This window comes from Pogonomyrmex barbatus, unplaced genomic scaffold (genome assembly GCF_055798465.1).
Source record: "Pogonomyrmex barbatus isolate J1 unplaced genomic scaffold, ASM5579846v1 scaffold20, whole genome shotgun sequence".
Classification (NCBI taxonomy): Eukaryota; Metazoa; Arthropoda; class Insecta; order Hymenoptera; family Formicidae; genus Pogonomyrmex; species Pogonomyrmex barbatus.
Window position 1 is genome coordinate 1,086,452 of NW_028297117.1, and position 16,005 is coordinate 1,102,456.

The following is a 16,005-nucleotide window of genomic DNA, read 5'->3' on the forward strand; positions in this document are numbered from 1 at the left end:
ACACACACACACACACACACACACACACACACACACACACACACACACACACACACACACACACACACACACACACACACACACACACACATACACGATATACATATGGAAGTGTTCATTATCATCATAGTAGCGGAATGCATAATTGTGCATGAATGTGCTAAGAGTGTCCCAAGAGTAATGCACGTATCACGTCACGTTGTCACATTGATGCAAAGCGATGGCTCTATTCGTCACGTTTGCGGTAATTGAAACAGGTAATTGGAAAAAGTTTCGAAGATTCATTAACGAGCGATTGTTGGTGCGAGTGTTGAAAATGAGATTACGCGCACGGCCCATCGAATATTTAATTTAATCGTGCTATGCATTTTCCTCTCTTTTTCTCTTTTTTCCTATATTATGCTCACTGTCGAAAATTTATATTATAATTAAAATTCTGAAACAACTTTAGCTGGCAAATTGATTTATGCTACTATGCAGAAAATTTCAATTTCCTGCAAGAGCGGTTGCTGCAATGTTTCCATAATTGTTCATTTAATTGTTTGTACGTAATAAGTTATATTAATTTATCATATGTTTTGTTTCTGCTTCATTAATACATATAACGTTATTAAATATAATCTTTTACTATATAGATTGTCTTAATAGAATTTTTATTTTTAAATGGTGAATGAGAATTGAATTTGACCATTTCCTTTTTTTTGTTTGCATTTGCCTTTTTAATAGGCTATTAGCTTGCTTTCCTAACAGACTTTCTGTACCTTGTCGTATTGTAAGATCAATAAACGATCGCAACTTTATCGAAAGTTCTTACATCCATAATCTTAAAAGATGTTTCTTTAAATAAAAATTTTTCTTTTAGAAACAAAGGGAAAATTGATAACGATTTAATTATCGTATTTAAATATCAAACGACGTAATTTAACAGAAGTTTGCGATTTTATCGAAACTAAATTGCAAGTGGCAATGACAATGTGATATGCGCTGATAACACGCTCATTTCAACTCTGTCGATCTGTGATTATATTTCCTAATGGCGTATCTATTAAAAGGAAAATTAGATATATATTCTGTGGAAATCGATAAAAATTTGTAAGGAAGATTTTCGTTATTACTTTATGGAGGCGAGTCAGAGTGCGGAAAAAAGATGAACTGGAAAGTTTATAGCGCGATAAAAATTAAACGATGTTCTCAGCATGAGCAACGAAGAAAATGAAATAACTGGGATGAACCGCCGTCGCGTCGTTTATCGTGATCTACCGTGATCCACTGAGGATTATTACGAGCTACGGACACCCTTGGTGGTTTAGCGCTTAAACTTTGCTCTTCGGAACGATTTTTCTCTTTATTAACTTTTAAGCGAATTCTGTCGCGTAGTCCTTGCAATCTAGTTTTCCTATAAATTGCTTAACGTTGTTATTTTTAACCGGAGCATATGAAAGACATAACTGCAAAATAAATAGGAATTCATAAACATAGGAATTCATAAATATTTAAAAGTTGATATTATATCGAACATTTTTCTTCTTGTTAAATTAATAGTCTTTTTAAATACGTTAAAAAAATATTTTTAATTAAAAAAAGTCCTATCTCACACACACACACACACACACACACACACACACACACACACACACACACACACACACACGCTATGAAAAATTTTAAGCCAAGTGAAAAAAATCAGTATGTGGCAATAAGAGAAATATAATGTAACTATGTAGAATAATATACTTTTTGAAATAAAGCTTCTAAACTAAATTAATTACCAAAATAAAAATTGTTTAAAATAAAAGTTAATAAAAGAATAGAAAGATTTCAATTATTATCTTTAGAAAATTCTTTTCGTTATTGTTGATTTAAAGCTTTCAAGCTTTTGTTATATAATTCAAACATATTACTTAATTTGAAGATGATAAAAAATTTTCGATATTATATGAATCCCGTCGTTTCAAACAGTTAGCTGTAATTTTCTATTTATTTTAATTCTTTATACTAGAAAGCTATGAAAATACAAGACATTGTATAAAATTATTATTTTTTTTTATTATACTACGTTCATTATACTACGTTTTATTATAATGAACACATATGAGAACACACGATACAATGTGGAAATATAAAATATTTTAAAATTATGTTAGAATTAAGCAACACATATTATATTTGCGTCTTACACTTTGCGCGAAATTTCTTGGAAGTCGGCATCTTCTCTTTGTTCGTGCAACTCCAGAGATTTATCGCTCAGAAATTGGCGATTATGAAAATTTAAATATGCCTGATTTTCACGGCTTAAAATCTCAAATATGCTCAAATAAGTCGTTTTTACCTTCGTGATGTTGCGAAACACGTGACGCGTAAGCAACTACATGAACGCGCTCGTCTCTCTGGCACGTTACTGTATTTTATTCAGTCCCTCGTGTCGCCAGTAACAAAGCGGAAAACGAGACAAGATCATCAGTTACGCGCGCGTCCGTCAAAGGATCGTCGAGGAAGTTGAAAGCGCGCTTTTGACTTGAAGCATGACGTAGATGCGAGCTCCGAAGTAAATAAATTTTATGGTAGAGTAAAAAGGTTTCTCTTTGTGGAAATAAATCAAATAAAGCACGGTTCATTAAAAAGAAATCAAGCGAAAATATAAAAGCTAGTATGAGCCGGCAAAACGATGTGACATAGCATTTGACGTATTATTATTTAATACATTCGCAATATCTTAATTTTCTCTATTAAAGTCATGCTTGATTTGTGACGAGAACGTTGAATTCTCTCTTTCTCGCAAATTTTATTGTTTCAAATATATTTGTTATTAATACGTTAATCTAATCTTATGATGTCAGTAAATATATTTTTTGAACGGTTGACTGAGTTGAAAAAGAAAATTATATTCAGAAAATATTTCCTAATAGAATTAGAATTATATTATATTCCGTTCGTTCCATTAATTTCATTTTATTCTAACAAATGTGAGATAATCACATCATTCTGAAAGCTTTTATTCATACTAACTTCTCTGGCATTTTGCCTATGAAGGTTTATGCATACGTATAAAGCTGAAGAATAGTTGAACTACTCTTTGTTTCTTTGTCAAAGTAAGAATATATAGTTGTAACGACATGGTAATGTTCATCAGAACTACGGAGGGATTGAAGTGCATTCATGTGGTTTAGCATAGCAACAACTTGTTTGCATACCGTTACGTAGTTCTTTAAATTTGCATAAAGTTGTGATTGATAATGCATAATGTGATTGATATTTACAAGGAACGATGTAATTTTTAAAGGTAGCATTTTATGGAAAGCGTTGAAGGAATTCGTGAAATTCGAGTCTCCCTCGAGAGGGACAAGAGAGCTTTTCTTTTGTGAAGAAAGGCACGATTTAACCAGGCGTTTGATTTCGTTTTCACATGAGGATATATTTCAGTATTAAGACTCGAAAGATCCGCTCGATGTCTAGCTCTCCATCTTCGTAATGGCGTTTTTATGTTGGCATTGGCTAGCTGGGTGGAACGAGTATTCGCAAAGAGGAGAATACGAGCGACGTCGTTCCTAAACGATTGATGTACCGGAAAGCAAACTTATCCGATCGCACTATCTATTCGAATTTGTTATACGATAATAAATGCCGCAATAATAATAATGTTGTCACGCGTGTTTCTTTTCAATGCTAATTTCACTTTTTTTTTATTTATAATATTTTTATTTATTTATATTTATTATGAGATTTGTTTAACTTGTAAGAAAATTTGATATTGCAAATTTATTTTTTGCGGTATAATTAAATATAAATTAAATATATACGAATACAAATAGATGAAATATGAAGAATTTTAAATATTATGCTTTTATATTTTATTATGTTTTATATTTACGTTTATATCGAAACTTATTGACAATTTTTCCAATTTTATATCATCTGAAAAATTTTATGTGGGATCGTATAGAAAGACGTTACTCGTATTTTCTTTTTTTTTATAATCAATATGTTCGTTATTGGGATCGACAGCGCGCGAACAAGCAAGGAAGTAACTACTCTTTAGAGAAAGCCTCACAAAAGATAGCCTTGACTTGGAAACTTGAGACTTTGTTGAACTGATTGTAAGATGAGAAACTCGAAATTGAGGGAACATTTCAGCACAGTTCGATATCGCGTTACTATGTCCTTTCGACTTTAGTCGATGCGCAATACAAGCACGGAACATCGATCTGAATTCTATCCATGTTCCTCACGTAATATTCTGCGCGTGAAATGTACATATAAGTCATTTCATTTTGATTTATAATCAGACAGGAGGAAGATCAATAGTGAATAGAACAATGAATAGATTGCTAAAAATAAATTTCTGAAGCAATAACATGGATAATAATAATTTTTAAATTGTCACAGAAATATAGATTTATTGATCTTTAGTTTTTTTGTTAGATAAAACAAATGAAAATGAGAATACTATTGTTCTTTTCTTACTGACAGCAGTAAAGATAAAAATAATGTTTTACTTTCTTTGTTTTGTTATGACATTATTTATTCTGTAGCATGATATAAAACTTGTCCCACGTTAAAACTTGTAGCATGATATAAAATTTTGATTAAGTCTTTTAATTAATATAAAAATATTTTTAGTATCACAATTTATTAGCAATACATTCGATGTATTAATCTGCATTGCGAATATATTAGACCAAATTGGTTAATATAAATTAATAGTAGTTATTAAATTAAATGTAAATGCAGCAAAATATGATGCAAAATATGATGCAATTCCTATTTTACAAATACGAATCAACATTGAAAACTAATTTATAATCAATATTGCTTTAATAATTACTAGAGATAATTCAGGTGTATCATTAGTACTTCTTACTTATGTGTAAGTAATGAATTTATAATAAAATTTTAATGGCTCTACTATATTTATATTAATAAAAAGCTTGTTTGAGTTAAGTACACGTTATTAAGAAACTTTTATCATTTCCAGATTTATTCTTTGTAAATCACGAAGAGGATGAATGAAGCGGGGAAAATCGATTTACGCGTGAGAATGTTTCTATATTTCAAGTATTTTATCGCATCTCTCGCTTTATTTTATTTTCTTTCAATGCCCTTACATCTTGAAAAAAGAGATTTATGTAGGTAGACGTAAATAGCGTTATTAATAGTATATTGTGTGTACTACACCTCGTATATGATACGCGATGGGTTTCAGGCACTTTTGAACGTATATACGTAATACTAAAATACCGTTCACACGCTTAGCCCGTATTCAGCACCATCGATAAGAATTATTCTGGTTTATCGTACGTTTATCGCACTACCGTATTTCACTTCGTTATGTCTATCTTTTATAGCAGTTTTATATTTCAAAGAGAAAAATCTGCGATAGTCAAAATTAACTTGTTCCTCATATAACCTCATATAGCACGTTATCTTTATGAGTTTTTTAAAGCCAGTTTCAATTCTCTTTAAGAAGATGATTTTTGAGGTCAATATTTTCGGTATTTTGGAAGCAAGAGTTAACGTAATTTTTGTCGAGAATCCTAAGTGTAGTTTATCACAGACATCATATATCGTAGATAATTACGAGATTTATCGGTGACATGATTAACTGTCATGAGACAATTGTTAATTATTCATCATAAAATTAATGATATAATTGTGAAATCTCTACTGTATCGTCAGTTATCTTTCTTGCAATTTACTGCAACAATCCATTTCTGTCGTAACTGACGGACCTAAAGGCATCCTCGACGAGGTCCGTTAAGCATCTAACCGCTTGCAGAAGAGCCGCGAGAAGCAACGACAATGAGAGTGAAATCAGTTTGCTGGGTACCAGTGCATTCTCCGAGGGACCTTGATTTTTCCCTGACGTCTTTTTTCTCTTCCGCTTATCGCAACCAGTATTTTTACTGCCGCTATTGTCTTTGTCCTGTGTTTTAGCTGTCGTTGCAGTCACGCGCTTCGATTTCGTAGGCGATTTTTCCTTCGATCGTGACATCGCACTGTCTGGGACTTCCTTGGCTAATCTTGGTCTGTGGCTCATCTTCTGTCTGTGCAGAATAAATCGTCGATGCGACGCAAAATTTTCGAGCTTTTTTCGAAAATCCTCCGCCGTTGCTTCTACAGCCTGTAAAAGCCTTTCCTCGTGGGATCCTCTTCTGTGACGTCGTTTTTCCTGGCCCGTTTGCAGAGCGCTTTCTGATAGTGCTTTGGCATTGGCTGCTAAACGACGAGATCCCGTGGCCGTAAGGAAGACGTCCTGCAATGAGGGCTTATCATTCTCTGGTTTATCACCGAATTCCGAATTCTGGAAGATCGAGTTCTCGTCCAATGAGCTCGCCCTACTGTGCCACTTGTCACGAAAGAGAGATTTCTTTTCAGCGCATGCGCTATTCAAATTATAATCGATTGTAATCGCAGGTTCTTCCGGTTCCGATGAACACAACCTAATATTTTCTTTAACTTCATCCAAGGCGATTTTTCTTGGTAGAGTTTTGCCAAGACTATTGAGCACAAAGTTTGTCATTTTTTCTGAATATATCTGAGAATTCGAATTTTTCTTCTCTTCTTGTATTTTTGAATTATCTGTCCAATTAACATGGTGATCATCTACCAATTTTGAAGAGTTATTTTCATTAATGTTAATCATATTTGAGCACTCTTCGTTGAAACTGTTTAGAAGAGGCGCGCTTGCATTTCCATCATCATCATCGTTATCCTTGATCGTTATGTTCTGACCTACCCATACTTCTTCCTCTTCTACTTCATCTCTATCCTCGTTTTCCTCCTCTTCGTCCGAATCAAGAGACATGGATTTCTTTCTGGGAATAACCGGAACAATGCCATCAGCATATAAAAGATCCTGTACCTCGTAAAGGCTTCGCTCGATACTCGGACTTTTATAAAGTAGATTCCGCAATTCCGGTATATCCAGGTCCTGAACGTGAAGGAGATTTTGTTCAATATTCAAAAGACTTTCCTCAATTTGTACCAAACATTGTTCAATGTCGCAGGTCGTTCCCGAGTCTGACTCGTTTTTCTTTTCTGATTGATTAGTATTTGTCTCGTATGTCTTGTCTTGCTTTTTTACGATATCATTTTTAGATTCCTCCGATGTAACATAAGATTCTCTGTGGTGATTTTCTGACCGCAATTCTGAGGACCAGGGAGGCATCATAGCTTGATACTGCGTTTGACTGTCGTAGAATACGCGATAATTGCTGTGACTGTTGGCTATTTCGTAATTCATATCCGCCGTTTTATTGTGCCAGGTTAAATTGTCATTTTTTGATGTTTCTCCGTAATGTCGATTCTGCATATTTGCTGCAAGATTGCTATGCTCGCCATGGCTGTTTGCAATTGTATACGTTACATCAAGGCCTCGAGTCATTTCCAGATTATTTTTGGCGCTCTGGTGCTCCAAATACAATTCTGTATATTTGCTATGGCTGCTCGAATCCTGATAGGCATTTCCGTGACTGTTTGCAAGCGGATACGTCGCGCCGAAATCGAAATCAGATCGGTGTCGTTTTATACTACTACTTCTCTTTGATCGATCGTATATCGACCACTCACGTTTACCATGACTATCGATATCTTCATCATGATCATCATTGTCATCATAATCATCGTCGTCGTCGTATTCAATGGCGTTCTCGGGATACGGTAATTCCTCAGTATCGATCTCAGGAACTAAAGGCCCGAGATTTCTGTCGTCGATTAAAATATACCCATCTAGCACGTTTTCGTCGAGATCGATCCATCTCTTGGAATCTTCGACGGTTTTTTGATGTCGCTTCTTGGTGGGATGATTTATGGGACGTCGTCGTCGCTCACGTATCGTGGAATCATGCACATGTATTTCCACCGGGCAGAGAACGTCGGGACTCTTCTTGGTGTTGTCCTGCAAAGCTGGCGGCGTCGTGGCCACCAACGGCGCCGCTTCATCTAATAAATTGTCTCTGGATTCGCGGTACCGATAACCAGGACAAGGTGTATCGACCGGCGAATGTGAGAGAAGATTAACATAGCCGCCGGCGCCTCTGCCTATAAGCGATCAGGTGCTGGTCGATGGAATCGTCTGATCATGAACCACGGAGTCTTGGCTCTCATTTAATATTTCATTACTTGATCTCAAGCGGTGTATGTTACATATCACCTGTCGGCACGTAGAAAATAAACATACGTAATTTTTCAGTAATACGTAATGTTCAGTAAAAAGTAGAGCAAGACTATATATTACACTAAATTTTTAAAAAACAAAGAAAAAAATTTTCTCTTTTAATCTTTTCTAATTTAATCGTTTCCTTTCGCGAAATTTTCTATACTTTTGAACTGTATTATATTAAATATTTAACATAATATATAATATCAAATATAAATTTCACTTCGATAAATTGTTAAAACATATATATGTATACTTGTTATATATTTTAAAGGAGTTTTAATATAAGATAAAAAAAATTACAAAAAATTACTTGTTGCATTAAAGAAATATTTTTAAAAATTACCTTTGGAGGACTTATTCTGACATCTCTAAACTCGTCTGTGAACGTCAAAATATAGGCGCAGAATGCTATTGCACAAAGCCATTCGGTAATCGTGCTAGCTACATGCAATTCCCAGCCACCATCCTCCTTATACCATTTCCGTGGATTCGTTCCTTCAGAATATATTTTAGATATTAATACACTGTAATATGCAGTGCGAATAATATTTAAAAATCAACGAACCAACCCTTATAGGCCAAACGGGCCAGCACGCCTGTGATGAGAATCACAAAGAAGCACACAGTACAGAAGGTCGATAATGCCGTACGGAGATGTGCGAGTCGCAATGAGCATCCTGATGGGTGTAAATAAAATGAACATATAGCCTGTAATAAAAAGATAATCAGCTTATTGGCGTGGATATATATATATATATATGATGCTGTATCAATCATTACTTTGTTCATAAGCATGATTCTTGGCGTTATTAACGTCTTTTCGCTTGAAGATAGAAATTATTTTTATAACAGAAAATAATATGCGGCAGATAAAATCTCAAACATTTAATAATTTCTTTTTTATTTTTTTTAAATTTATGTATATATAAATTCCAGTTTAATAATTATGTTGTCAACCATATGTTATTTTTAACAGATTTGCAGTGTACTGGCTCAAAGCCAAAGCTTTCTTTTTCCCTTTGATCGATAATCAAATACGATACCAATTCTCTCTTTTTTCTCCTGTGAGAAATTTTTATAAAAATATCACTTCAGTCAGGATATGAATCTAAAATTTCCCGATTCGGGTATCTTTACCAATGCGATCATTGAGGCGTTATATTTATCGCAACAACTAGGTATATAACGAAACAACGTCATTTTTCAACCGATACAAAGAATAAACAATTCAATTCTATTTAGTATTTTTTTCTCTTTCCTAAGTAACTAGCGTTGAAGCGAGAAGATATTAATAATGCCTTCTCTATTCAGTACTAGTTGTAAGTTTATAAAGTATTTTTTATATATTCAAAATATTGTTTATTTATAATGATTAAATCTTTATTAAGTTTTTATCTATTTTTATATTAATAATGAATTTAACGATTTTCTTATCAGTGCGCTTTGAGTACATAATTTTTTATTTTATATACCTGCGTCCAAAAATATGCGGTGCCACCTCCAAAACAGAGTAACGCACCGATGAGATGAACTACTATCACTGAAGTTTCTTGAAAGTTTGCGACAATTGATAGACCGGCGGATGATATAAGGCCGAAAACTAAGGCCCAATAATTCCATTTCGGCAAAGAAGTCGATGAAGCAAAAGTTTTGATGCACTCCTTAACTTGGGAATATCTTACGTAGATCATAAAACACACTGTAATACAAAATGATATTGCAATTAACTTCAGTGACGTATGGCACTCATATATTCTAATCGTTTATCAATGATTATATCTTTATCGTAAATTTTTGACGTGATTTCTTAATCTTATCGCTTGTTATATTGAACTTTTTTCTTTTCGATATATTAAGAAAAATATCAATTGTTTTAGATGGCGATGTAAGTTGATATTCCAAATATTCTTTTAATATTAAATATCATTTACGTATGCAATGTATATGTAGATGCAATGTATATGTAGATGTAGCGATGTATAATATTACTTTTATGAAGAACGTTGTGTTATATGATCTACTTACTCAGTATAGTGATCAGATTAACAGCTTGAGAAAAAATGCAACTTTCTGGTGCATAAGTTGCTGCGTCAGAAATATAAGGAAATCCAGCTTCTACATGTCCTAGTAAGACAGCGATTACGTACCTATAAATTGCAAAATAATTTTTTTTAAACGATTTCATCTAATTAAGATGACAAAAGATAATTTTAATATATATAAGAATATTAATAGATATATAATATTAAAAATATCTCAGTTAATTAACGTTCTATAAAGTCCTTAACAATTTATAAATTGTTTGAACTTACGTTAAAATAAAAACCGTAGGCAGAGATATAAAAACAGCTATCGGTAGATAATGTAGGTTTGCAAAAAACTCTTCCGTCTCCATGATTTCGATGTATGGTCGTTGTTATTATATTAGAGTATTATATTATATTAGAGTAAGATGAATAATGATGATGACGTCAGTCGCCGACGTCTGCAATCGACGCCGCTATCGGAAAGAATCTCGCGTCGATGCAGCCGCCGACGAGTCACGGTCATTCATACTCTTCGATGGCTATTCATAGGCCTTTCAATCTTCTTCTCGTTAAGTATCAATCTTCGCAATGTCTGAACCAACAGTAATATCGCAACTTAATTGCCATCAACGTTCTCTGAATAATTCTGTAAGAGAAATAATTATTGTTATCGTCATATGTATATGAAAAGAATATTTTATATAACATTATAATATTTATCAATGTGATCAATTATATCAATTTTATCAATGTGATTGATCGAATTTTTGTGTGATAATAATTATTTCCATTAATTATTATAAACAATATTTTTTTACAATCTTAGTAACATAATACACACATCAAAAAAAGCATTGCATCACCTCGGTTCCAAGCTCTCCTGAACATCGACATTGAATATGTAAATTGCATCAATAACACAGTCCCTTAGAGTCGGGAGTGATGCAACACTTTTTTTGATGTGTGTATTTTATAAGGAGTAAATAACATTTTTCTATAACTTCTTTCTTTCTTTCTTTATTTAAATTTTAAAGTAACATTAATATTATGATAATAATAATTAATATAATAATAATTGCCATTTTTGCAATCTTCTTGCGTATGTTAATCATATTACAAAATCTAATCGGTAATTAAAACATTTAATATACAAAATAATATTTTTTCTGTATGCTTGTAATAATTTAATTGATCTTTTTAATATACATTCCGACAAGAAAGCAATTAATTCTTAGACACACACCTCTTCAATGATATACGCACCTTGTATTAATAAAGGGCAAAAAATAATATTTCTTATTCGTTTTCTATAATTATTAGTATCAGCAAATGTGGAGAAATAGAAAAAGAATACAATAAATCTTTCATAGGTGAAACTGCTGTGATTTGTAAAAGAAAACAAAAGATAATTACATAGCGATATATATTCAGAAAATAATTTGATAAATTAAAAATATTTTGATAAATTAATTTCTAGAGTACAAATATAAAAATAAAATCTTATTTTTTATTTTTCTTTATTTTTTAAATGAAAATTTGATTTTTTCTCAATTTTATTGTACAATTTAATTTAATATTAAAATTGAAAAAGAATATAATTAGAAAAGAATGATTAAAAATTTTTTTTTTTAAAAAAAGAATTAATTTTTTAAGAATACTTTAATTTTTTAACAATACTACCATTTTTGCATTTATAAAAATACATTTATAAATTATATACATATTAATTACACATTTACTAACATTTATTAATTATATACATTTATAAATTTTTTATAAACTTTATTTATTATAAACTTTATTTATTACCATATATATTAAATATCGCTGCTTATTTATATTATAATATTATTATTATTAAAGATTATTTTTGTTACTTTCCGAGAAAGATGTAATCATATATAGTAGATAGTTAGTGAAACTTAACTAATATCACCTTAGAGAGGAAGTTCACAGGCGTTCTTATAACATGCTTGCAGAATATTTCAACGTTGAAATTCTATCCCGTCACGGAATAATTATTTTCATATTATCGATAAGAAAAATCGATTGCATCGATTGATTCTGTATTTCTTTCTATTTTTTATTTCTATTAAAATATACCTTATTAAACATTTTTAGCTCTATTTATTTTTTTTAATCAAGATCAAATTATTCAATAACTAAACAGCTATTACGCCATAAAAGAAATATATATTAATAATAAAATAAAATACAATTGATATCAAAAAGACAATAATTCTAAGACTGTAAAATTTAAAATTTAAAATAAAATTATTTAAATTTATCAAGAAATAAGAAAAAGAGACTTATCAAAATGTGAATATATTTAGTAAATATTTATATATATATATGTTTATATTATGTTATATATTTATATATTTAGTCTCAGAAATTTGTAGGAATGATGTAAACAATATGAGCAACGATATTTAGTAATAATAAATAGAATTTTTACTTCATGATTTTAATTAATGTATTATAATGTCTATTAATAAACATGTTAATAAATTTAGTAATGATAATAATTTGCACATACGCATACATACATTTGGTTTACAGGTGCATCGGAGATTCATATCAGAGTTTGTCTAATTGTAAGATATATCGAGAAAGTCGCACGTGATACATTTATATTAATAATACCGCGCTGATAAAAGTTTTCGCGATACGTTACGCTTAATGAACGCGTGAACTGTCACACGGGCATTATGCATGAAAGAGTAAAATATGCGTTAAAGCAAAATGCTACGAGGCGGAAGCGGATATGACAAGCTAGAAATCCCACGTTAGATAATCATCTTTTCGCAATTTTTTCCGCTTATTATAAAATAAAAATAAAATTGAAGGCGAAGTGAAACGTATGGTATCTCGATGACGCGTGTAGTATAGCGTGCAGTAATAAAAATAATACGTTTTTGTTTACTTTTAAGATGCGCAAGATTATAAAATACTTGTCGCAAAACACATCTATTCTATTAATTTCCATACCAAAACTGCGCTATGAGATATACTCGACGACGCATTGGGTGGTGTTACACAAAACTTTCACCCTGAAAGTGGTGGTCCCTCCCCTTCATTCGTGGGGTTGCTCCGTCTGTCAGAGGGAGTTGGAGCTTTTTGCGATCTTCGCTTCTTGCAGCACACGTCGAAAGTAACAATGGATGATATCACACGTGAAATTTAGGCGCGGGATATCAGCCGATGAACGATTTCGCCTGAATTTTGTCGGGCGGAAAAATTCTACAGGGTCGCGACGAACCTCGTTAGGAAATGCAAAGGTTATAGCCCGTGGATGGTGCGCGATCGATGTTGCGTCAGTGAAAACGACGTTCGCGGCAGCTGCGTCGCGCCGGGCCGCCGTCCTTGCCACCGTCGCGTCGGCGTCGTTACTGTCCGATCAGCACGTTCGAACAAGACTATTTATCCTACTACTCTGAGTCTTAGCTGCTTCTCATCATTATGACGTGTCCTTCTTAAGATTAAAAGTAACGACCGAGAAATAATGTTGGAAAATTGCCAAATGATTGTTAAGTTTGATTTGGGATACGCAAATTGAGGTGATAGATAAAAATTTAATAAGATTTCATTCATAGGTTTCAATTTAATAAAGAAATTATATTAAATATGGCACTTGAGATTATTTTCTAGATTTTAAAAATAATTGAATTAACTATATATGTAGTACATAACTTTTTGGTTTGTTACATTATAAAATATTATAGCACACATGTTTGTGTTAATAATCGTTTCTGTAAGATACATAGATTTCATTTCATTTGATGAATTATTGGAAGTATTTCGTACAAATTTCTTCAGATATTTTAATATAAATATAAATAGTTTATTTTATGCTATGTTATATTTATTTAAAAAAAATATTGTTTTGATGGTAAAATTATATTTATATATTTTTGATGATTTAAAACTAAATCAATTTAAAATATCTATAATCTTGGATTGGATTGGATATGTACAAATAATTTTGAGATGCAAATACAGAAATTTTAAAATAAAATAATCTTAATGTTATTATTTATAAAATCAGAACATTTGAAGAGATTTTACTTTTATTAAAGAAATTGTAGATACAAAAAGTATAATGCATTAACGAATTTTGTTTAAATTATTTGTTTTTAAATTAATATTATTATTTAAAATAAAAGAAGTTATCTTTTTTATTTATTTTAAACTTTATTAACTCATTATAACTTTATTAATACAATTAATTTCTTTTATTGCATTTTATGGGTTATTCTATGAATTCAAGGGTAAAATTAAAAAAAAAAATATTTTTTTAAGAAGTTTAAAAAATTCAGAAAAGACAAAAATAATTAATAATAATGTATAAAAGATATTTAAAATAAATAGTATTGTTATATTGTCAAATATTAATACTTATTATTAGTAATTTACTTTCAGTCGATAGATACGATTCCTTTTTTTATGTATCATGATATGAAGATTTTTTAGTATATATTTTTTAGTATATATTTTTTAACGCATTAACGTTGATGTATTTTTTAATTAATGGAATTAAAAAATATAGTGGAGCATATCAGAAAGAAATCTGATGTGACCATCCAAGCTTTTTTTCTATAACACAGAGAAACAGAGAATGATCATTTTAGTCTTTTTCTTCTAATTTATCAAATATCTGCATTAGCGCCAACTGGAAAAGTGAAATGTAGATTACGCAATCATATTCATTTTTTTATACTATTGATAGATCAATTTTGATGCATGTCTTCATGCTGCTATATTCCTATCAATTGTGAATCAAAAATATTTATATTATGTTTAATATATGTCAGTGAAAAATTACTTTTAAAAAAAATAAAAAATGACATCAAGTTATGTGGTCTTTATTAAATTTAAATAATTATTTATTATTTATCTATTGTAAAGATGATTTCCATTTTTAAATAAATTTGATATAAGCATTTATCAATAGCACTTGATTACATATTTTAATTTTAAAAACATTTTAAAAACATTTCAGAAACTATTTGGACAATCGTTAAAAATGTTTCATTAAACTTCTGCGAAAATGAACAGAAATATGTACCAACATTTATTTGTTTTGAACATAAAGATTCTATAAATAAAGATTTTAAGATTTTAAGATTGTATAAATAACTTTCTGAATTATAGAATCTTCTGTTAAAAATATTATTAAAGATTTTGAATTGAAGAAAGAACATTTAGATATTGTCTACAAATATAAATTCAAATCTGATGTGTGTGTGTGTGTGTGTGTGTGTGTATGTGCGCGCGCGCGCGCGCGCGCGTGTGTGTGTGTGTGTGTGTGTGTGTGTGTGTGTGTGTGTGTGTCTCAATATAGAAACATTTTGTTACCAATAAACAATATAATTCATATGCAATTAAATATAAAACATATGGAACGTTCCTTATATTTTCAATATAGGGAAGTATCATCTAATAAACATAATCTTTACTTAATCTTACGACCTATAATAAAACTTAATAATTATGATGCATTCATTAATAATATATTTACTTATGTAAGAAGACATTTAAAAAATTTTTACTTTTAATTGCGTTTTTCTTTATTTTTAATAAATTTTGAGAGAAATATTTCAATATACATTTGATATTGATTATATGTTCATCAATAATTTTACTTTTTATTTTTTATCGTTAGTTAAATTTGTATTAAAATCAATTTTAATACATATTTAAGTACATAAGAGCAAAAAAATAATTGTAATCTGAATCTAGTTATAAGTGATAATATGTTATATTTATACCTCCCATTACTTATTATGTTCTTTATAAGTCGATGCTTATTGGCACGAT

General features: G+C 30.7%; 2 protein-coding genes across 2 annotated transcripts; both read right to left on the bottom strand.

The window, feature by feature from the left end:
• Positions 1-5,038: 5,038 nt before the first annotated feature.
• LOC148936533 (uncharacterized) lies at positions 5,039-8,047 on the bottom strand (the record flags this gene model as incomplete). The annotated part of the gene is made up of 1 exon (XM_089077910.1): positions 5,039-8,047. A coding segment is annotated over one exon (2,358 nt), but the record flags the coding sequence as incomplete, so codon positions are not given.
• Positions 8,010-13,587, bottom strand: LOC105432277 (DNA damage-regulated autophagy modulator protein 2-like). The gene is made up of 7 exons (XM_089077784.1): positions 13,177-13,587; positions 10,471-10,831; positions 10,184-10,305; positions 9,631-9,857; positions 8,728-8,866; positions 8,502-8,653; positions 8,010-8,149 (listed from the first exon to the last, which is right to left on the bottom strand). Exons 2-7 carry the CDS (start codon positions 10,551-10,553, stop codon positions 8,048-8,050), a joined length of 825 nt encoding a protein of 274 aa, XP_088933910.1. The 5' UTR covers positions 10,554-10,831; positions 13,177-13,587; the 3' UTR covers positions 8,010-8,047.
• Positions 13,588-16,005: the final 2,418 nt, after the last annotated feature.

Excerpts from the sequence above, each read along its gene's own strand:
- LOC105432277 (XM_089077784.1), bottom strand. The coding sequence starts at position 10,553 with ATGGAGACGGAAGAGTTTTTTGCAAACCTACATTATCTACCGATAGCT. Across the intron at positions 8,654-8,727 it reads GGCCCGTTTGGCCTATAAGG|GAACGAATCCACGGAAATGG; the intron begins GTTGGTTCGTTG and ends TATATTCTGAAG. Across the intron at positions 8,150-8,501 it reads TCAGAATAAGTCCTCCAAAG|GTGATATGTAACATACACCG; the intron begins GTAATTTTTAAA and ends ACGTGCCGACAG.